General features: G+C 35.9%; 1 protein-coding gene across 4 annotated transcripts in view; it reads left to right on the top strand.

The window, feature by feature from the left end:
- The window catches only part of BUB3 (BUB3 mitotic checkpoint protein), an 86,554-nt gene that overhangs the window by 32,328 nt on the left and 29,805 nt on the right, over nt 1-24,421 (top strand). For 2 of the 4 annotated variants that reach the window (XM_056802851.1, XM_056802860.1), the window contains exon 8: nt 5,872-8,600. The exons of the other annotated variants lie outside the window; for them this stretch is intronic. In XM_056802851.1, coding sequence (XP_056658829.1) covers nt 5,872-5,902 — 31 coding nt within the window. In that variant the 3' untranslated portion in view covers nt 5,903-8,600. Of the gene's footprint in view, nt 1-5,871; nt 8,601-24,421 lie in introns of those variants that run through there. 4 annotated transcript variants of the gene reach the window in all.

The following is a 24,421-nucleotide window of genomic DNA, read 5'->3' as shown; positions in this document are numbered from 1 at the left end:
GCATATAAGAAGTGCTTTTTTTGACTTGACTTGATTCAAAGATTTTTAGCTTGAAATCTTATAAATTAATCTCCTATTTTGGCTTGTGGGGGTGGGGACACATGAAGTTAGTCACTTACTGGCTATGTGACCGTAGGCAAGGCACTTGACCTCACTGAGTTTCTTCATCTGTAAAATTGCTTGTTTGCACTATATGAGTGATGGTGAATCTTTTAGAGATGGAGAGCCAGGCCCTGCCCTCACCCCCACCCCAGACCAAGTGTTGGGTTTGCCCCCTACCCCGAGGCCACATGCTGTACTCCCCCCCTCCCCCAACCAAGTGCCAGAAGCAGGGGTAGGGCACATGGAGGCCAGCCATTACCCAACACTGGGGAGGGAGAAAGCATTCCCATTGGACTGCTGGACAGAGGGTTAGGGGATGTGGAAAAAATGTCTTCAGGCATAGTGGAGAGGGAATGGGGAGCAGTTTCTGAATCCCTCTATGTTTCAAGTAATGAACTCTGGTAGGGGGTCATGATGCAACTGCATGCCTACAGACTGCTCTTCATGCCATCCTTGGCACCTGTGCCATAGGTTTGCCATCACTACACTATACTATCTCACAGGTTATAGAAATTGTTAAAAGAAACATAAATGTGAATTATTGGTTACTTTGCTGGATATGAATGAGAGATTTTCAACCAGTTAATCTATCAAATATTAATTTATTGGTCATCTAATATGTGTCTGCCTAGCTCTTTGCTGGGGGCTCTGTTTCTAATGAGGACAAGTGAACCTGATTCTTTGTTATGGGCAATGGTTCCTGACTCTGATTCTTTTTTTTTTTTAATTTAAAAATTATTTTGCTTCTTTTTCTTAAATTTGCTTTGAAAATGATTATTTTCCCCTTCAAGATTCAACAAATCAATCTCTACCAATTAAAAATTTATTTTTCTTTATGAGGACAACTGAGTTGCAAAATAATTCTTTAAAGATCAGATTTGAAATCTTTTAGCATATACCTTTTGACCACATTTAAATCATGATCCTAATCACATTATCTGTGATTTGAATTATTTAGTATCTTTTGGGAATTACATTTTTTATTCTTAATTATATGACCAAGATATATATCATGAAATATTTATAATGTAATTATGATTAAAACATATGATTTCCCCAAAGATGTGAATAATAACTTTTAAGTATCTTATACTTAATTAAGAGAAGGTAGAGGATTAGAAGTGAATGCAAAGGGCTATCTTTTTCGGAAGGTTTCATTCTTTAAAGTTTCTTGTGCCAAACTTGATGCTAACAGCAAATCTTTAAGAACAATAGGGTGAGAGGGATACACTTAAAGAATAGGCAGGCAGTCCTCTGCAGTTTCTGTAGATTTCTGCAGTATTTGACTTCTCTGATCATTAGTTTGTCTTCTTTGATCACATATATTCAATCCTTTATTGTGTTTCATGATGGCTTAGAAATTAGGGTCCTTTGTGCATGAAGCTAATCAATCTGATCTGCCTTAGGGCATGTAGTGTTGAGTGGATTTACCTGTAGTGGGAATGGTTTTATGTTGCTTGATCTGCCTGTCCATATTTTTGAAACAAGCTCCTTGAGGGCAAGGGATTGTATAATTTTTGTCTTTGAATCCCTAAGCCTAGCACAATTCCTGGCACATAGCAGCTATACTAAACAAATGCTTTTTGATTAATTGATTAAGTTTATGACCTTTTAGCTTTGGAACAAAGTAAAGTTGACTGGATCCAACTATTAATTTCATATTGTGCCTGAAGCTGGAATATATTATCAGTGCTTGGAGGGCTTGGAAACTTTCTGATTCCAATAGAGAAGTTTGTTGTCATGGAATTTATTCTTATAAGATTCAACTTGGGGCCTGCACAGTTTTTCTGTTACAACTTAATTTCTTTGGGATCTTTATATAAGTTTAATAAAATTTGAAACCCCACTTTCATGCCATTCCATTGTTACCTATCATCTCCTCAGATAACTGCTATTTATTATCTGAGAGAATTGAGGGCTTTATTTTTGATGGTATAAACACAATATGAATATAGTAGGCCATATTTTTGAATTTTCAAGGTACAAGTCTGATCATTTAATTTTTAAAGTGTGCCACTAATCACTAGGAAGGTGGGAAATAATGTGTGAATAATTGGATGCCTGCTTATCCTTATTTTTAGGAAAATAGCTTAAAGTTCAAGTCTGACATAGAAGAAGAGCATTTATGCATGCCACTTTGTACTGTTAAGATCTCCTTCAGTTCTTTGAAGGGTTTTTGTTGATGTGGATATTTCCAGTCCCTCTTCAACTTGTGAATATACCACTTCATAGACTCTGAAAGCCTCAATTGGAAAGATCTTAAGAAATAGTTTAGTGTCCAGTGGTCCTGTTTTCCCTATGTAGCTACATAGTGGCAGAACCAAAACTTTAGCTTGTCTCCTTTCTGTATTATAGGCATTAATGGGAAAATGATAGGTGCCAGATTTGATAATTTCCTGAGTCATGCCTCTTCCCAAAGCTAGCTGAACTTTGGGAAGAGCATGACCCAGATGAAGAAGTAAAGGCAGACAGGTTAAGAGACTGCTCAGGAGTACCCAGCTATTAAGAATTTGAGAAAGGACTTGAATTCAGTTCTTCTTGGATCCAGGATGAGGGCTCTGTGTACTACAGTGCCACCTACTTTCTTTGGATGTAGAACTTCCAGTGTTATTTTCCTTTAAATAAATTGATTTTTTCAGTTGATATCTTTATAATTAGAACTTATGGGCAGCTAAGTGGTATGGTGGATAGAGTGCCAAGCTTAAAATCAGGAAATTCATTTTCCAGAGTTCAAATCTAGCCTCAGATAAATACTGCCTGTGTATGATTGGGAAAATTGCTTAATCATATTTTCCTCAGTTTCCTCATCTGTAAAATGAACTGGAAAAGGAAATGGCTAGCCATTCCTAGTATCTTTGCCAAGAAAACCCCATTTCAGAGTCACAAGTTGGATACAACTGAAATTTTTAAACATCTACTCAGATTGACTCAGTTTGATCTTGAAGCATCTAAAATATGCATTTCAGAAATGCAGAGAGAAAAAATAGGAAAACAGCTCTTTTTTCATCTTTTCCAAATAGCCAGTTAAAGTTCATATTTCCTATCTGTATTTGAGGAACTAAATGGTAAGACTAGATTTTGAATAAAAGGCTTTAATTGTATACTTAGAAGAAAGCTTATTCCCATTATTTTTCTGATGTGACTCTAAATAGGTTAATATCAGTGTATGTGAGCATTTTCTCTATTTCTCCCCTCCCTAAACCTCATGGAGTACCTATTTTTGTGGATATTTATGTGCTTGGGAAACAATTAATAAAAATATGGTTAGTGCTCTCAAGGAGCTTACAATCTAATGAAGGGAGACAACAAAAAGAATCAAGAGAGGGGCCATAGTACTTGGCTCAGAAGCCTTTTGGTTCTATGAAAATGAAACCAGCAAGGGCAGCAGATGCTGAGTGTAGTGATCAGAAAGTCCAATTTCTGAAGGAAGGCATTGGGAGGCAGGTACCCCCCTCCCCCGCCCCTTTGCCCTCTAGTGTGATGAGAGAGTGTCCCAGGGAGATGGTGATAGTCGTCTTGTTTAGCAGAATGGTTGAGATTAGAAATGATAATCTTGACCTGGTTAGGAGCGTCTTGTTCAGTGGAGTTAAAACTGGGCAGAGCTGCAGAGCATGGCAGATCAAATAACTGGATGTTATTTTATGGGTGATGACTCAGGAGGCTCATTTTTCCCAATCCTTTCTCTAAGATTTTACTTGGCAATAACAATCCAGTATTTCAGGGATCTCTGATTTCATTAGTATTGGTCTTTCCCCTATCAATGCAACCCCTCTCTGTTTTAGTAGATAATTATAATGGAGAAAATTTGAATAAAACTGATCAATATATTTTAAAAATGTGACAGTATGTTCATTGTTTTCTATGATAGGAACTCTTTTCCCCTTCCCCTCCTACCTCTGCAGTAGAATGGGGAGGAGTGTGCAGATTCTTGGCTGTAGGTTTAAAAAAAAAGGTGATCATTTTCAAGCTTAGCTTGATCTTTTGTTTTGAATTCTATCACTTGTCCTATTGTTGCTGAATTATTTCAGTCGTATCTGACTTTGTGACTCCATTTGGGGTTTTCTTGGCACAAATATCAGAGTAATTTGTTCTTTCTTTCTTAAATTCATTTTCTAGATGAGGATCTGAGGCAAACAGGGTTCCCTGGCTTACTCAGATTCACACAGCTAGTAAGTGTTTGAGGTTAGATTTGAACTCAGGAAGATGAGATCAGCATCAGTACTCTATCCATGTGCTATCTAGATGCCTTCACTTGTTCTATACTTCAAGTTTTGAGACTGGTAGGTCTTAGCTGGATCATCCCCATGCTATAAAACTATAAAACAACCAAGGTCTTTTCATTGGAGTGTGCAGAATAGAACCATGAAAACTTAAGTTGGTCCCCAATTTTCATTCTATGGAAGTTTCCTGGATTGTTGTTGCAGAATTCTACAGGACCAGGAAATTTATGGTAGGATATTCAGTGGATAGAATACCAGGCCTACAGCCAGGAAGACTTGGGTCCAAATCTGGCTTCATACATTTTTCTTAGTTGTGTGACCCTGGGCAAATCACTTAACCCCACTTGCCTAGTCCTCATTGCTCCTCTGTCTTGTAACCAATACTTGTGTTTATTCTAAAACAGAAGGAAAAGGTTTGGGAAAAAAAATAAACTTGGACCGTAATACCAAGAAACTATTATTCCTCAGACTATACTAGTTAGTTAACTAAGATATTGTGTGTTAACTCAGTAAACTGAGGATATTATACATGTTCAGAGGCAGTAGAGCATAGAATAAAAAGCTGAACATGGAGTTTTAAAGTCCTGGGTTTGAGTCTCCCTACTGTTTACTGGTTGTGTGATTCTTGGGCAAGTTACTTAACCTCTTATTTGTCCCAGGCAACTCAATAATTTGTATGTGTGTATGTAGTTTTTTAATGTTTATAAAATGCTTGACATTTCATTTGATCTTCACAACCTTGGGTGGTGAGTGCTATTATTTTACAAATGAGAATATCAAGGTAGAGGAGGTTAAATGACTTGCCTAGGAACACAGTCAGTAAATGTTTGAGAGATTTGAATTCAGTTCTTCCTGAAGCCAGATCTCGACTTCTATTTACTGTACTACCTAGTTGCCTACAATTCTCATTATGTCTATAAATTGCAGAATACTTTCAATCTTCATTAGTAGAGTTTCTTTACTAGGAGTTTACATGTTAATGAAATCATAGGACTAACTAAAATAAATATAAAAATAGGAGGAAGAGAATAGGCTGGATTGCATCTGGGAAATTATACTGCATTTTCAGTGATTTTAAGCTTTTTCTTTGATGCAAACTCCCATCCTCTTAAAAGCAACATTCTTCCAGGGTTTCTGTATGTCTGGATCTCCAAAAAATAAAAATAAAATTGTAGATAATTCATAAGATAGTAGAGATGTATGCTGGTTACAAATAGGGTATGGTATTGAGTAAACCACATACAAAAAGTAAAATTTCTTGCAGAAAATGTGTTTAGAAAAAGAGATGGTTGTTGGCGAGAACAAAAACTTACCAGTGGTGGGTGGGTGGCTAGGTGACCTACAGAGGTTTAAATTTTATGGACATTTCAGTAAGTTGCAGAATAAATCCCTTCTTTATTGTGGGACTTTAAAATGCCTACGTTGCATTTATCTGTTGTCAACCATCACCATATTTCATTCTTTTAAGTCTTTTCATTGCTTTTAGTTCATTCTTTTTCATCTTACCCCTATAAATAACTGAATGTTTATTTTTCTTCCTTTGTCTTAGGGAAACTGGGTCTCAAAAAGGTTTGGAGTGATTTGCGCAAGGTCTCAGAAGGAAGAAAAGAAGTCACATATGGCCACAAGGACAATAGTTAAGGCTTAGCTTCATGTTCCCTGCTTTTCCTGTTTACCTAACTTGAAACTTTATAACAATATATGTCTGTCAAACACTACTTATAGTACTATAAAAACAGATTTTTAGCATTTGGATTTCTTGTTATTTTTTGGCTTCATTCACTTGTGCTATACCCAGAGTAATGTTTGCCATCTGCATGATAAAAAAGTACAGAAGAGGTAGGGGAGGAGAAGAATTAGTAATAGAACAATTTGTATATGTGGTGCTTTATGTTATAAATCACTTTTTTCACAACAACCTTGTGAAGTAGGTAGTACAAGTATTATCTTCATTTTATAGGCTCATAGAATTGGAAAGGACATTATATTGTTTAGTCCAAACCTTCATTTTACAGATGGGGGAAAAGAATGCCAGATAGATGAAAGGACTTGACAAAAGTCATAGGTACCAGGTTGCTAGGTTCTATTTACTTGCAGCCCTGTAAAGTAGATGTTTTTAGATGAGAATAATGAAGTTTGCAGATATTAAATGCCTTACCCATGGTCACAGAGTTGGCCACTAAGTATTGGAGTCAGCATTCAGACTGAGTGAGATCTTTCCATGCTACCCCTGTGTTGTCTCTCACATATATCTCACATCTCTCACAGATGAATACATCTCTGTCAGGGCTGAAGTTTAAGGGACATGTATTTTACATAGGTTGAACAACTTTGTATTCTGTGTGTGAAAGTATAGAGTAGTCTAAAAATTACAACCTCTACTCTTACTATCTTTTTAAAAGAAATCTCTTCTCATTTTTTGGCAAGACTAGGCAGCAAAATAGTAGAAACAAATATATAAATGCCAAATTAAAAGGAGAAATACGTATGCATGAGCATCTAGGAGTGGAATTAAACCTCTAGTGTCTGATTCTGATTTCACTTACAATATTTTTTTCTATATTGATAATTGTTAGTTTTATTTACCTTCTGACATGCCACAATAAAGGCCAATCTGCAGGTATGTCATAATTTTGTTTTTTGAGTGAACATTAGATGAAACTACCTTTGTGAAAGAACATGGATATAGCATCCCAAGCCTCAGAATCTTTCATCTGTTATCCATCCTCTATAACAGTCTTGAGGAAGTACAATTAAAAAAGGGGTAATTCTTTCTTCAAATCAGTTTCCATTATTATGTGAGATTATGAGTCATTCTAAATCCTGGTATCCAGGAGAGACGGCCTTGCTCTGCAGCTCCTTTCAACAGTTGTTTGTGGCAGTTTCAGCCTCTTTCTGCCTCTCTGAAGCTCTTTATTTTTAAAGCAAGGCAGACGAGGCCTAAAATTATTCCATTAAAGAGGGGCAATTTTTGTAATGGGACTTAGAGTGCTCTGCAGAAGTGCAGGCAAGTTTCTTCAATATCCTGAGCATTATTCGCTCATTTAGTTAAATGATGTTTCTAATTCCCTGGTAATTACATGTAATGAGGCACTTTTTCTCTTCTTGATGAGACTTTAGCTTAATATGAGATGGCGTATTTTTTTCTTGCTTTTTTTTTTATGAGGATAATTACCCCTTCCTAGGAAAAGCAGGGTTTGTTGTGCAGAATATAGCAAATTATTTTATTTCCTGCCATCTTGACTGCCAGTAAATTATAAAATTAAGTTTCAGTGGAACATTAGCACCATTTTGGGAAAGGCTTGAGACTTTTTTTTTTTTAATTCATGTACTGCTGTCCTCTGGGATCATAGGGGCCATTATTCATAGAATAGATGTTTTTCTGCCAATTCCAAGTATTCAGATGTATTAAGGCTGCAACATAGATTTAATTTTCTGGATGGTATCCAGTATAGAATGTTCTTCTAATCTTCTTTGTGCTCAGGTAATTATCATTACAAAGTTAAGTAATATGTTCCCGCTTTTGACCACCCTCCCTACAACACCCTCCCTTCCCTATTTTTATGTCAAATTACTTTTTTTTTTGTGAGTATGTTGTACTTCAGTCACATACAAAGCAAGTATATTTGAATCACATGAAAGTGGTGACACTGACTATTAATAAGCAAGAAATTTAGAGTTAATATAGACACTATTTAACTTTACTCATTAAGCAAAAAAAGTTGTACAGAAAAATGCAGGAACTATCAGCATTATTTAAGGACAATGCCATTTCTAGTTTCCTGCACTCATTTTTGGTTAGAAATTTTAATGGGCTTTTTTAGGGATGGATAGGGAGTTGGCATTTTGTTTTCTAAAAACTATTTCAGTAGAATAATTAAAAGAGCATGCTTCAGGATGGTCATTCTTTATGATCTATCAAAGGATTCATCTTAAAATTTTTAAAAGCATACTATGGTGCTTATTTGTATGTTTTCAGGCTTGTAAAATATTTATCAGTAATATTTCCACCTGCACAATTTAAAAAAAAATAACATTTCTCTTCTCTAGGGGTCATGCAAGTTGTTAAAGAAATAAAACTATACTATGTGTGGGTTGATATACTGGGCTTAGAATCAGAAGACCTGTATTTAAAGCCCTGACATTTATTAGCTGTGTGAATTGGTCAAAGTACTCAAAAGTAACAACTGTGTATAATTCATTTTTCTATTGACTCCAGTGTTCAGCAAAATGCCTACATATAGTTGACATGCAATAAATGTTTGTTGAATGAATAAATGAGCCTGTCTGTGAACTGAGTCATCTTATGAAAGATAATTCTATTTCTCAGTATTAATAACTTTTTACATTCATATATTGGACTTTTTGGGGAAATGCTTTCAAATTAATTGTATCATGTGATTCTCCATCTCTCATATTGATAAGTTCATCTGACAGATATATGGTTCTGAGCTGAATCTGAGGCAAAGGTAATTATTGTTCCAATCCCCCAGTGACCTGTTTTTCAACTTTGACACATACAACAGCAGTCATAGAACCGTACAGATATCCAAAGAATCAATGCCCCTCAAAGGAATTGGAGGAAATTTCCAAGGTCATTTGATTCTCTTATCACCACCTCTTTCTACTGTTGCTCTGAGACTCTAACCATTCTTTAACTTTTTAAAGTGTTTTGATAACTATTTCATTATAATTGGTTTCCGTTGTAATTTTTTTTTATGCATTTAAAAACATTCTTGAGAAGGGAGGATGTTTCATCAGACTGTCAAAGGAATCCATTAATACAAAAAAAGTTACCTCGTGCTTTATATTGATGAACCCGCTACATGATCAAGAATGTTCAGACTTTGGTAATCTCTTTTGACAACTGAAGATATTGATATACAGAAAGAGTAACTGACTATTTTTTCTTTATTTCACTAATCTTAATTTTTTTTCCATTAAGAGCTTAATTATATAAAAACATTTCAATGTACAAAGAATATGAAAGTGTTCTATGTGGAACCCCAGTAGGATATCATTTTATACAACAGTACTTTGCAAGACCCTTTGTTTAAGTTAAAATCGAGTATGATTGCAAATCCCATTATTTAGTAAGTATTTCTTATACAAACATAACTAAGCATGTGACTTATTACAAGGAGAATGTTGGGCAAAGACTGATGTGGGAGCGAATGTTTGGTGCAAAACAATCTAATGACTCAGTCTAACATTTCTCAGAGAATGAGCAGGATTGAGTGAACCAGCTGCTTGGGAAAGTGAGGCAGATTTAGTGTAATTAAAATTTTTATTTTACATATTTTTCTGTCTTTATTTCTTTGATTGCCAATCATGTATACTTCAATTTGAGTATGTTGAGTTTGCATAAAACAAGGCCCTAATGTTTTTAGTGTGTTTTAAATTCAACAAGGTACTAACAACATTGTCCTGTTTTGTGTTCCCTTGTAAACTTTTTATTTTCTGCATACTTAAAAATGTTAGTTTTTTTCTTTATCCCACCTCTTTTTATTATTATCTTCCAAACTCGTACTTCTCTCCCCCTTGTTACAAAGAAGTAGAGGTTAACTGACTTGTCTAAGGTTTACAGGTATCTCAAAAGTCTTAGTACAGTAGTTTTTGGGACACTGTTTTTCTTGATAGAGGCAGAATTTCAACTCGGACTGATTCTCTTGAAAAAAAATTTTTTTTCATTTTAAAAAATTATTGTTCCATGTTTACATGATTCATTTTCTTTCTCTCCTCTCTTCCCTACTCCCTCCCAGAGTTGTTAAGCAATTCCACTGGGTTGTACAAATGTTATCACTTGATACCTTTTTCCATATTATTCAGTTTTGTCATAGAACTGTAACCCCAAATCATATAACCATATAAACAAAGTCATATGTTTTTCTTTTCTATTTCTACTATCCACTCCCATAATTCTTTCTCTCAATGTGGATAGCCTTCTTTCTCATAAGTCCTTCAGGAATGTCCTGGATTATTGTATTGCTACTAGTTGTAAAGACCATTACATTGAATAGTTCCACAGTGGTTCACTTTCCGTGTACAATGTTCTCCTGGTTCTGCTCATTTCACTCTGTATCAGTTTTTGAAGGCCTTTCCAGTTCATATAGAAATCCTTCAGTTCATCACACCTTACAGCCCCATGGTATTCCATCTCCATCAGATAACCTTACAGAATGGCTGGATTAATTCAGAACTCTGCCAGAAATGTAAGCAACAATACATTTATGAAGAGTATAGAAAAGGAGGGAAGACTTAGACGAACTGATTCAATGATTTAAGCAGGACTATAAAAACTATACACTATGAATGCAGTAGCACTCTGCAGTAAGCAATCAAGAGAACATATATTCCCCCTGAAGGAATTAGAGGAAGTTTTCAGGGTACTTTCATTTGATCCTTTCATCACCACCCTCATCATAATGACTTGGGTTGGCCTCAAGGAAGAGAAAAGAAAATGTGATTTCCTATTCTCTTTATAGAGGTAGGAGATAATGGCAGTGGAACATTACATATACTGTCAGACTTGGTTGATGTATTGTTTAGTTTTGCTGAAAGGAATTTTTTCCCCTCATTTATTCTCATTACAACAGCTGACTCTTGGGAGGAAAAAATAAAGATTTTTTTCAATACTGTTTTCAAGTTAAGAATTAGGAAGGCATATTCTAATTTGGTTACATTGGGTGGAAGGATGTGGGATTAATATGTCAATTACACATAAGTGAGAAAACTAACCTACATATTTGATTAGTGGATGGTTATGAGTCTAAATGAAGAGGGAGAGTTTCTACCACTTAAATGTATAGATTATGGAGAATTATGTCACTTTAGTTCCTCTTCTGTAGGTACTTTGTTTCATTTTACTCCCCACAGGGCATTCTGGTTTTCTGGGTAAACAAGGCATTCTTTTCTTAATTCCTGAAAAAAAAATTTTGTTTTTCAATCAATGAAAATTTGCCTTTCCTTCCTTTTATTTCTCCCTCTTCCCAAATGTGAAGGAAAGAAAACCAGAATGTCCATTATAAACATGTATACAGGCAAATAAAAACAAATTCCTGAATTGGCAATTTTGAAAAAAGAAGTTTCACTTTTCACTTACCTCATTGTTAGAAGATGGGTTTCATGTTTCATCATTTGTCCTCTGTAATTGCTGTTGGCCATTATGTTCATCAGCATTCTTAAGTCTTAAAAGTTTTTTTGGCTTTACTATATGGTTATTGCAAATGTTCCTCACCTTGTTCTGTTCACTCTACAACAGTTTTATATAAATCTTTTGAGGTTTCTCTGAAATTATCTTCATTCCTGAAGATTGTTGATGTTAATTTTTACTGTAAAACTGAAGATTGGTTACTGTTTAAGATAAAATCAGAATTGTTAGATCAGTTTAATCAGGTTTCCAGAAGGGGTAATATTACTCCTCAAATGAGCCTCAGAAGTTGGAATTTGGCTTTCACTTAAAAGTTCTATTAATTAAAAATTTTTTTTTTAAATTTAGAATATTTTTCCATGGTTCCATGATTCATGATTCCCTCACCCCCCATTCCTTGCTCTTTCCTTCCCCCTCCTGAAGCTGACAAGCAGTTCCACTGGGTTATACACGTATCATTGTTCAAAACCTATTTCCATGTTATTCATATTTGCAGTAGAGTGATCAAAACTCTAATCATATCCATATTGAACTATGTGATCTGTCATATGTTTTTCTTCTGCATTTTTATTTCCACAGTTCTTTCTCTATATGTGGATAGGGTTCTTTCTCTTAAGTTCCTCTGGATTGTCCTGGGTCATTGCATTGCTACTGGTAGGAGTCTATTACATTCAATTGTGCCATGATGTGTCAGTCTCTGTGTATAATGTTCTCCTGATTCTGCTCCTCTCACTCTGAATCAATTCCTGGAGGTCTTTCTAGTTCATATGGAATTCCTCCAATTCATCATTCCTTTTGGCACAATAGTATTCCATCACCATCAGATACCACAATTTGTTCAGCCATTCCCCATTTTCCAATTTTTTGCCACTACAAAGAGGGAGCTATAAATATTTTTGTACAAGTCTTTTTCCTTATTATCTCTTTGGGATACAAACCCAACAGTGGTATGTCTGGGTCAAAGGATAGGCATTTAAAGTCCTATTCTTACTGTATCATCCAACGTTAGAATGTTTATATTGGTTCCAGAACTCTTTTTTTCTCACACTAACAACAAGAATTAAATTGTTTTACTGTTTGTTTTTTTCACAGTGTCTCAATTTCAGGTAAGAACTGTTTTGGCCTCTGATCCCTCATAGTGATTCCTACCCTTTATTCATATTCATTCTTCCTATCCCTCTCTTTCTCCTCCCTATCTCAAAAAAGGAATAAGCCTGCTAATGAAGAATTTTTTTGTACTTGTTTATTTAGCTACCTACCTAACCAATCAATTAAAGTAAATAACTAGTTGCAATATAAAATATTTTTTGAAGTGACTAATGACAAGAACAATTACTCTTTTTGTTTCAGCTAACCTTTGTCAATAGACATAACTTTCTTCTCTCTTACGACTGGCACACTTGGTTATAATCTTACAGAAACTGCTAAAGTGTTCCCTAGCAGTTCATTTGAAAATTCACCAGATAGAAGAATTGTAATCTACTGTGTTAAGATTGTGGTTTGTGTGATTATAGGGAGGGTCAAATGTGAGAGATGGGGATGAAGAAAAGACTAAAATTTAGCCATTGGAATTGGATATATTGGATCATGAGTAAGACTGATGTGACCTGGGAGAATGGAAGGCTGGGTGATGCCCTCAATAGAAATAGGGACATTTGGAAGAGAGAGAGTTGCTTTTGGGGAAAATATATAGTCTCTTTTGGACACTGAATTTGAGATGTGTATGTAATAAGCAATTTATGTGGAACTGGAATAGAGGAGAGGATGTAAATTGTGAGTTTTCTGCATAGAAATAACACCTTGGGGGCCAATGAGGTCAGTAAGTGAGAGAATGTAGAGAGAAGAAAAGAAGGCCCAGGATACAGTTTTGGTGTTTATTCCCAGTTAGGGGGCATGATATGGAAGTCAGTAAAGGAGACTAGGAAGGAACAGCTGAGACTGGAAAAAAAAAACTTTGAGAGCATTGATGTGATAATAGAGAAAAATGCTGCAGAGGTCAAAAAGGATGAAGATTGAGAAAAGACCAATTGGTACTTGAGGTCATTGATAACTGGAGGTAGCAGTTTATCTGGGTTATGAAGTTTGAAACCAGTTTGCAAGAGTTGAGAGAGAGGGAAAGGAAGTAGAGAGAGTATAGACATCCCCCCAAGGGTTCAACTGTGAAAGGGAGAATATAGGTTGAAAGTTTGTTCTAGGGTTTGAGGAAAGACAAGAAAGTTTGGAATGGTCTCTGTGGAGTGTGAGAGAAATCAATTGGGGAAGAGAAAAAATTTCCTTGTTTTAATAAGAGTCCGTTTTGTTTAGCTAACAAATGTATAGTGAACTTAGAGCTTCGTTGTGACTTTTGCCAGCTTTATTCAGCATTATGTGAGCAGAAGAGGAAATAGTGGGAGTAATCCAGGGTTTGGATTTGTCAAGGCATGAACAATGATGGGTCAGGTGATTTTGAGAGTAGGGCACAGGAGTTGTGGAGGCTTGATTGGGAAGGGGAAAGTAAAGTCAGCAGGAATGATGGCCTGAGAAAGTATGAAAGGATTCGAAGCCAGAATGAGTATGAAGGATAAATTTAGGAGGGATTAGGGGCCAGGAGAAGGGTGGTAGGAGGCCATGATCAGATAAAGCAGTTTAAGAGGTTTGATGATTTAAAAAAAAAAAAGTGGAATGCTTGTGGGTTATGTATAGCTGAAGTGAAATGGAAGAATAGATAATGGGATTTAAGAGAATCAAGAAACTGAGAAGTTAGGTTATTTGTATGAGGGAACCTCAGCATGTATATTGAAGTGCTTTAGTACAAGTATAATTTAAGAACTAAGAGTCATGACCATACCGAAGTGAAGTATCACCATAGTACTTCTGAGATGATCTCATTAATCTATCAGGATACTACAGGACCACTTCAGTGATATCTGTGGTCTTTCAAGAGATTTGCCAAACACCACACAGGAAAAGAAATGAAGACTTTGCATTGTCTACATTTTTACATATAGTTGGATGGGTTGATCATTGTTAGTTCAGCAGTACAATTTTCTTGGACAGCAATAACAATTCATATTTAGTTAGGTCCATTGAATAGGAAGAATAAAATAGGATGGATTATGGTTGTGCTGCATTTTCAGTGATCCCTAGTTAGTATTGAAACAAAAATCTGTTGTTTTTTATTTTGTCTTTTTTCTCTTCAAATTTTTCCATCACTAAAGTCTCTAACCCTGGTAAAACACTTATAACAATATATATAGCCAAGCAAAATAGATCAGTATATTGGTCATATCTGAATGTAACTCTATCTCCAAAACATTAGTCCTCTGGAGTCCCAAATGAAAAGTGAGGTTTTTAATTGTGACTTGAGGGAAGCCAGGAGATGGAGATGGAGATGAAGAAAGAGCATTCCAGGCATGGGGAAGCTACTAAAGCTATCTTTCTAAAGCATGTTACTATCCTATTCAGTGAACTCCAGTGATTTCCTCTTGCCCCCATCATCAGATTTAAAATCCTTTGACTTTTAAAGCCCTTCATAACTTTCCCCCCTTCCTGCATGGACTCTGGAACACTCTGGTCTCCTTGCTGTTGCTCTTAACAACAAACAATACATTTCCTGACCAAACATTTTCACTGACTTGGCACAGTGTCTAGTACATAGTAGGTACTATATAAATGATATTAGTAATTATTACTTTGTCAATAACAGTAACATTATTTTGCTGATGCCATATGCCAATATAAATAATGGAGCGTTACAATCTCTAAAAAATCAAAATTATGGATAACATGGCATAGATGATAACATGGTATACATGTAATAAGTAGACTATTGCCAATAATGATTTTCATGCAATAAATGATGTAAGGAAATGTATAATTAATTGAAAAAAGAGATATGTTCTTTTACCCAGTCATGGATAATACATTGATGGCCCAAATTCTGTACAAATAATTGAAATATTAAAAGATGGGGAAGTAGTTAGGTGGTTCAGTGGATTGAGAACCAGGCCTAGAAGTGGGAAGTCCTGGGTCCAAATCTGACCTCAGATACTTCCTAGTTTGTTCCTGGTGAAATCACAACCTCCATTGCCTGGCTTCTCCCACTCTTCTGTCTTTCAACCAATACACAGTATCAATTCTAAGCCAGAAGGTAAAGATTTAAAAAAAAAAATAAAGGCCTAGAGGAAAGTTCCTAATACAACTGGGAAGATCCTTTATGAAAGATTTATGAATAGATGTGGATAGGAATCATACTTCATGAGGTTTGTGTAAGTTAGTGATTTTACAGATCCATTGAAGAAAGTTTTAAAATAACTATATAAACACAAGGAATAGTATTGAGATGTGAATGACTCAATTTAATAAATGAAAAAAATCATTATTTGTGCCAGTATGGTGCTAAATGAAAAGGATGGAAATATAAGCACAGTAGTCCCTGCCCTCAAGGAGATTACATTCTAATGAGAGAAGATAGCAAACTCCAAGAGGAGAAGAATGCAAGCAATTGGTTCAGAAATGTCTGGAAAGTGATGTAGAGGCCCCATTCAAGTCAAGATACAGCAAAAGCATATTTGTCAGAACTTGGGGTCCCAGGAATAGAGTTCAGATTCTGGCGGGAGGAAGATGAGGATGGCCAGGGTACAGGTGGTATAGTTTGGTTGTGGTTAGAAGAGGAAGTAGAGAAGATATGCAATCTTCAAGCCTAGGAGGAGGATGAAGTCAGATCTAGAAGTCTTATATTCAACTTGCACCTCTGCCACTGACTCAGGATGTGTTAATTGGATGTGACTTCAGAGATCACCTATTTTAGCCCCCTCATTTTCAGATGAAGAGTTGAAACCCAAAGAAGCTATCTTGCTCACACTGGAAGCCAGTTAGTATAGTGGAAGGATTCTATCTGGGTTTGTCCTCAGGAAAGACTTGGTATCCTTCAAATTCTGGTTCTGCCACTTGCTAGCATTATGAATCTCCCAGGGTTCTTTGCATTCTGCCACACTGTGTCAGGACCAGAGATCCTTTTAGAGCAGGGTTGTGAAATGTTTTCAGGGATATAGTATTCACTGATCCAGGGTCTTCATTAAAGCTCCTCTACTTAGCCTTAGCCATGCTTTGCAGGTGGCATCAGCAAGAGGTATACTTGACACTTCGTGGACACATATACCACATAACGGAACAATTTGTGCTTTGTATGTTGTATGGAATACTATTGTGCCATAAGAAATGACAAGCAGAATGATTTCAGAAAAATCTAAAAAGACGTAATGGAAAGATGCAAAATGAAGTGAACAGAGCCAGAAGAATATTGTATACAGAAACAGCAATATTATATGATGGTCAGCTGTGAATGACCAGCTATATTCAGTGATATGATGTGAGACAACTCCAAAGGATTCATAATGAAAAGTGCTATCCATCCATCTCTAGAGAAAGATCTGGAGTCTACTTGTAGATTGAAGCATACTATTTTTTTTTGATGTGTCTTATTTCACAATATGACACATATAGAACTATGTTTTGTATACTATCACATCTATAACCTATTTCATATTTTTTACTGTCATGGGGGGGGGAGGAGAGAATTTGGAACTTGAAATTTTAGAAAACTAAAATAGTTTTCAGAAGTAATTAGGAAAAATGTTGAAAAAATCCCTCCCTTCTTTCTCCTTCCTCTTTCTTTCATTCGTTCTTTCCTCCCTTCTCTCCTCTTTTCCTTTCTCTCATGCCAACCTCCTCTATTGCAGAAGGAAAAAAAAGAAGGAAAAAGTACTGTAAGAAATTCCCATGTTGGCCGTATCCAAAAAATGTATGTCATTATACATCACCTCTTTGTCATAAATTTCTTCCTCATCAATCCTCTAGAATTGTGGGTGGCTCACAATCCCAAAGGATCAGGAGTCCTTCCTGGGTAAGGACCTGGGTAAAGAGTGCAGACCCAAAGAACATAGGCTTTATCTGTCACCAGATCACACCATCTTGGAAACATAAAAAAAAAAAGTTAACCCCCCCACCCCTAAACTAGCTCTGAAAACAGCAGTGTGGAAAAAGTTTGAAGCCTGAGACAGAGCCCCTCTCCCCCTATGCTGAGAGCAACCCAACAGTACAAAGTTCCAAATCATGAAGTAGAGTGGAAAAAATGAACAAAAAAACCCAAAATAACCTGACTATAAAAAAAATTCTCTGATGATAGGAAAGATCAAGACCCAAACTCAGAAGAAGACAATGAAGTCAAAATAGCTACAAACAAAGCATTCAAGAAAAATAAGAATTGGATACAAGCCCAACAAGAATTCCTGAAAAAGCTAAGAATTGTTTTCAGAATAAAATAAGAGTGGTAGAGGAACCATTAGAATTAAGAGAGATGATTATGAAAATAGCTTGTAAGATAAGGGAAAAAGAAAAAAAAAAACCTTAAATAGAATTGGTCCAAGAAAACCCCCCCATAAAAATTCATTAATGAAAATAACTTCTTAAAAATCAGAATTGGACAGATGGTAAAAAGAGAAACAAAAGTTGACTGACAAAAATATTCCTTAAAAAGTAGAATTTGGCAAGTAGAAGCTAATGACTCCCTGAAATATCCAGGAACAATAAACCAATCAAAAGAATGAAAAGAAAATGTGAAATTTTGGAAAATCTGACTTGGGAAATAGATTGAGGAGAGAGAATTTAAGAATTATTGGTTTACTTGAAAGTCATGATCAGAAAAAGAGCCTAGATATTATATGTCAAGAAGTTACCAAGGAAAATTTCCTTAATTTCTTAGAACCAGAAGATGATAGAATTTGAAAGACTACTGATATCTCCTGAAAGAGATCCAAAATGAAAACTCCCAGGAATATTTTAACTGAATTCCAGAGATACTGGGTCAAAGAAAAAATCCTTTAAGCAACTAGAAAGAAACCACTCAAATGCTGTGAAGCACAATCAGGATCATACAAGATATAGCAGCTACCACATCAAAGGAATTGGAGAACTTGGAATATATTCTGAAAGACAAAAGAGCTGCGTTTACAACTAAGAATAACCTATCCAGCAAAACTGAGTATAAGCCTTCAAGGGGGCAAATGGATATTTATTGAAATTGAGGACTTTAAACATTCCTGATGAAAGGACCAGAGCTGAATAGAAAATTTGACTTTCATATACAAGACTTCAGAGAAGTAAAACAAAATTCTGCAAAGACTTATATGAACTAATACAAAGTGAACATAATCTGGAAAACACACAGAGTCACAGTATTAGCTCTTTTCCTAAGGAACCTAATCTGTAGAATATATTGGTATATGAAGAATAGGTACAACTGGAGTTTCTGCTGAGAATCCACTATTCATTTTTTCACCCCAACAGACTTATTAAGTATTTAATGTGCTTAACTAAGCACTGGAGGAGATAAAAAGTTTTATAATTCCTGCCCTCATAGAGCTTAGAGTCTAGTAGATAGTCAATATATGTTGTTATGTGCTAAGAACATTAAAAAGATAATGGAGTAATACATCAATGCAGTTTTTGAACACATTTAATTGCATTCCTCCATTACTAAAAGTAATCATAGAGTAATAAGCTCCAGGGACTTCCAGTTGTCCACAGTATGTCCACAAATATAAATTATGTTAGCTTTTAAAGTCCATCACAATCTTGCCCCAACCTATCTTTTCAGTATTATTATATATTACTTCCACTTCTGCACTCTGAGCCATCAACAAAAAAAGAGAAAAAAACCCACCTTAGATAGAATTGGTCTAACAGAAAAAAACCAAAACATAAAAATACATTGATGGAAATAACCTCTTAAAAATCAGAATTGGACAAATGGAAAAAAGAGCTACAAAAGTTGACTGACAAAAATAATTTCTTAAAAAATAGAATTTGGCAAGTAGAAGCTAATGACTCCACGAGATGCCCTGGAACATATATAGTCAAGCAAAACAAATTTTCATATTGTCCATTCTAAGAAAAAGGGACTCATTCTGTATTTTTGAGTCCTTATTAGAAAATATTTCATCATGCATTCTCTGGAATGATAATTGGACATTTTGCTGATCATATTGTCTAAGTCTTTCAAAATTGTTTTATATTGTATAAATTGTTCTCTTGGTTCTGCTCTGTATTCATAGAAATCTTTCCAGGTTTCTCTGAAGTAATCCTCTTTATCATGTCTTATAGCACAATAATATTCTATCACTTTTATATACCATAACTTCTTCAGCCATTTCTCCACTGATGGAAGGAATTTTCAGTTTCCAATTCTTTACTACCACAAAAAAGGTGCTATAAATATTTTTGTGCATCTTTAGATTTGCTTAGTACTAATCGCTCTCTTAATCTACTTTCCCTCTTATTACCCTGTTTTCCCATTTCCCTATTTGTGAAATGTATTTCTGTATCCAACTTTGTGTTTGTATATGTGTATACTCTTCCCTCTTTTGACCAGTTCAGATAAACATGAGTTTTTAGTTCCCTCTTCTCATCCCTTCTTCATTTGCTTAGACTTCTATTTTTCCGCTCTGATTATGTGAATTCATTTTTCTTTCCTCCCCACCCATTACCCCAAAATATATTATTTTTTGTTCTCCTCCTAGGCTCTCTGTATAATTAGACTTTCTGCAACCCATATTGATCATAGGGTTCAGAAGAGTCACATGGATCATCTATATTAGAATATAAACTGTACCCTTGTTTAGACCATTTTAACTGTTCCTTCATGTTTACCATTTTTATGTTGCTTTTGTACTTCAAAGTTCTTTGCTATTCTGGTCTGTTCATCAGGAATGCTTTAAAGGCCTCTCAGTAAAAATCCATTCTCCTCTTTACCCCCTCAAAAAAAGATTTTACTAATTTTTTCTAATCAAGTCATTCTTGGTTGTAAACCTATATCCTTTGCCTCCATTCTTTTATAGTGGTGCTTGCTAAAGTATGTATGTGAGCCTGACTTTGCTTCCTTGGTACATGAATTCTGTCTTTATGGTTGCTTACATTATTTTTTCTTTAACTTGAAAGCCCTGGATTTTGACTTTAATATTATTGGCACTTCTCATTTTGATGTGTGTGTATGGTTTATTTTTTGTTTTTTTGTATTTTTCTAGGAGGCAATTGGTACATTATATTTCTTTCTTTAAAAAAGTTTATTTAATTTAGAATATTTTTCCATAGTTACATGAATTGTATTCTTTCTTTCCCCTCCTCCCAACCCCCTCCTGTAGCCAGTGAGCAATTCCTCTGGGTTTTACATGTGTCATTGATTAAGAGCTATTTCTATATTATTGATATTTGCACTAGGGTGGTCGTTTAGAGCAGGGGTCCCCAAACTACGGCCCATGGGCCACATGCAGCCCCCTGAGGCCATGTATCCAGTCCCCACCACACTTCTGGAAGGGGCACCTCTTTCATTTGTGGTCAGTGGGAGGAGCACTGTATGTGGCAGCGCCGCAAAGCGCAGCATCGCTCGCTTACAGTATTACTTCCAGTGACATAATCCTTTGCGTGGCGCCTTGTTCTGAGAGTAACTGATTGAGAACGAGGCACCACACAAAGGATTATGTGGCTGCACAATGGAAGATGGCAGCAAGGTGAGTGATGATCTGGGGAAGGGGATTCTGCACTGTGTATACTGTTGCCCGATAATAGTGGTGCAAGTGTGCAAGGTGTGACAGGCCCATCACAGTCCTCGCTGCAGCCTCCACTATCCCAGACAGCGGTATACAGATTTGTTCATAGTTTTTTTTTTATAGTCCGGCCCTCCAATGGTCTGAGGGACAGTGAACCGATCCCCTGTGTCAAAAGTTTGGGGACTCCTGATCTAGAGTCTGTATCTCCAATCATATCCCCATGTGATCAAGCAGTTGTTTTTCTTCTGAATTTCTACTCCCCCAGTTCTTTCTCTGGATGGGGATAACATTTTCTCATAAGTCCCTCAGAATTGTCCTGGATCATTGCATTGCTGCTAGTAGAGAAGTCCATTACATTCGATTGCACCACAGTGTGTCAGTCTCTGTGTACAATGTTCTCCTGGTTCTGCTCCTCTCGCTCTGCATCACTTCCTGGAGGTTGTTCCAGTCTCCATGGAACTCCTCCACTTTATTATTCCTTTGAGCACAATAGTATTCCATCACCAACATATACCACAATTTGCTCAGCCATTCCCAATTGATGGGCATCCCCTCATTTTCCAATTTTTGGCCACCAGAAAGAGCGCAGCTATGAATATTCTTGTACAAGTCTTTTTCCTTATTATCTCTTTGGGGTACAAACCCAGCAGTGCTATGGCTGGATCAAAGGGCAGACAGTCTTTTAGCGCCCTTTGGGCATAGCTCCAAATTGCCTTCCAGAACTCCACCAGCAATGTGTTAGTATCTCAATTTTGCCACAACCCCTCCAATATTTATTATTTTCCTTTACTGTCATATTGGTCAATCTGCTAGGTGTGAGGTAGTACCTCAGAGTTGTTTTAATTTGCATTTCTTTGGTTATGACAGATTTAGAACACTTTTTCACGTGCTTTATTGATAGTTTTGATTTCTTTATCTGAAATTTGCCTAGTCATGTCTCTTGAGCATCTGTCAATTGGGGAATAACTTGATTTTTTTGTACAATTGATTTAGCTCCTCATAAATTTGAATAATTAGAACCTTTGTCAGAGGTTTTTGTTATAAAGAATTCCCTCCAATTTTTTCCTTCCCTTCTAATTTTGGTTGTATTTTTTTTGTTTGTTTGTACAAAACCTTTTTTATTTAATGTAATCGAAATTTTTATTTTATATTTTGTAATATTCTCTATCTCTTGCTTGGTCTTAAAATCTTTCCTTTTCCATAGATCTGAGAGGTAAACTATTCCATGTTCACCTAATTTACTTATTAGTTTTCTTCTTTATATTTGTCATTCACCCATTGTGAATTTATCTTGGTGTAGGGTGTGAGATGTTGATCTAAACCTAATCTCTCCACTGTTTTCCAGTTTTCCCAGCATTTTTGTCAAATAGTGAGTTCTTGTCCCAAAAGCTGGGATCTTTGGGTTTATTGAATACTAGCTTGCTGAGGTCATTTACCTCAAGTCTATTCTACTGATCCTCCCTTCTGTCTCTTAGCCTGTACTATATTGTTTTGATGACCACTGCTTTATAGTACAGTTTAAAATCTGGTACTGCTAGGTCCCCCATCCTTCACATTTTTTTCCTTGAAGTTTTTTCCCCTTAATGTTTTTCTCTTGATTTTTCCCTTGACATTTCCCTTGATATTCTTGATCTTTCGTTCTTTCAAATGAACTTTGTTATGATTTTTTTCTAATTCAATAAAGAAGTTTCTTGGTAGTTTGATAGGTATGGCCCTGAATAAGTAAATTAATTTGGGTAGGATTGTCTTTTTTATTATGTTAGCTCATCCTACCCATGAGCAACTAATGTTGTTTCCAATTGTTTAGATGTAGTTTTAATTGTGTGGAAAGTGTTTTGTAGTTGTGCTTATATAGTTCATGTGTTTTTCTTGGCAAATAGATTCCTAAATATTTTATATTATCTAGGGTGATTTTAAATGGGATTTCTCTTTCTAACTCTTGCTGCTGAGATGTGTTGTATTTTAAAGGAGTATTTGGAAATTAAAATAAAGGCCCTTATCCACTGTCTAAGATAGTATTTTAATGGAGTTTATAAGGATTTTCTGGAGAAGGATCTGAATGTGGGAGAGAGCAGGAGCTTGAATAAACTAGCTCTTACTCTCCTTTCATCTCTCCTGAGAGAGGCTGTTGACAGTTGCTACACAGGTATATTGAGGTTCCCTTGGGAGAAAGGATGGTGGAGAGTTGAAGACAGGTCTTATCTACCAAATAAACCCAAAGGTAACCTCAGATTCCCCCCGCACAGAGAGGAACTGGAGACAAGTCTCAGTGGAGGCTTTGCCTCAGCGAGGGATGGTCTTGGTTGCTCACTGTTGATCTTAATTCAGATACCACCTCAAGTATAAACCAAGGAGCTTGACAAATCTGATTGAGGTTTATAAGCTTTAATGATGAAACCGAAAGGCAAGTTGGGAGATGGAAAATGGGACACAATATCCCTAGTGGTATCCTAATATAATCTTTAACCTAGACAGCTTAATGTAGCAGACCAAGGTTTCTCCATCCTGAACTTCAGCTAAATATTTCAAACTATTTAACATATGTATCTAGCCTAAAGAATCCATAAGTAGATAAATGCAAGAGGGGTGGAGGGGAAAGAGATCTGATCTCTCTCTTCAGTGAGTCCACAGCCCCCTTTCAGGGTTGAGGGATCTCCTCAGCTGAAATGTTGTTGGAGATGTTAAACAGATGATGGCTCAGCAGACAAACTTGAATATTGGCGCAGGATATTCTGTTATGGCTTAAGTAGGCCGTCATATCATTTTCAAAGAGTGATAGCTTGGTCTCTTCATTGCAAATTTTAATACCTTCAATTACTTTTTCTTCTCTAATTGCTACTGCTAGTGTTTCTAGTCCAATGTTAAATAATAGAGGTGATAATGGGCATCCTTGTTTTATTCCTGGTCTTACTGGGAAGGCTTTTACTTTATCCCCATTGCAGATGATGTTTGCTGATTGTTTTAAATATATACTGCTTAATATTTTTGGGAAAGACCTTCTATTCCTATACTTTCTACTGTTTTCAATAGGAATGGGTGTTGTATTTTGTCAAAGGCTTTTTCTGCATCTATTGAGATAATCATGTGATTTCTGTTGGTTTGGTTGTTTATATGGTCAATTATGTGGATAGTTTTCTTAATATTAAACTATCCTGGCATTCCTGGTATAAATCCCATCTGATTAATGATTCTCATGATCACTTGCCAGAGTCTTTTTGCTAGTATTCTGTTTAAGATTTTTTGCATCTATGTTCATTAAGCATATTGGTTCATAGTTTTCTTTCTTTGTTTTTGATCTGCCTGAATTTGGAATCAGTACCATATTTGTTTCATAAAAGGAATTTGGTACAATTCCCCCTTTGTTT

The sequence above is a fragment of the Monodelphis domestica genome, chromosome 1 (genome assembly GCF_027887165.1).
Source record: "Monodelphis domestica isolate mMonDom1 chromosome 1, mMonDom1.pri, whole genome shotgun sequence".
NCBI classification, from domain to species: domain Eukaryota; kingdom Metazoa; phylum Chordata; class Mammalia; order Didelphimorphia; family Didelphidae; genus Monodelphis; species Monodelphis domestica.
This window is presented reverse-complemented; position numbering and strand designations above follow the sequence as displayed.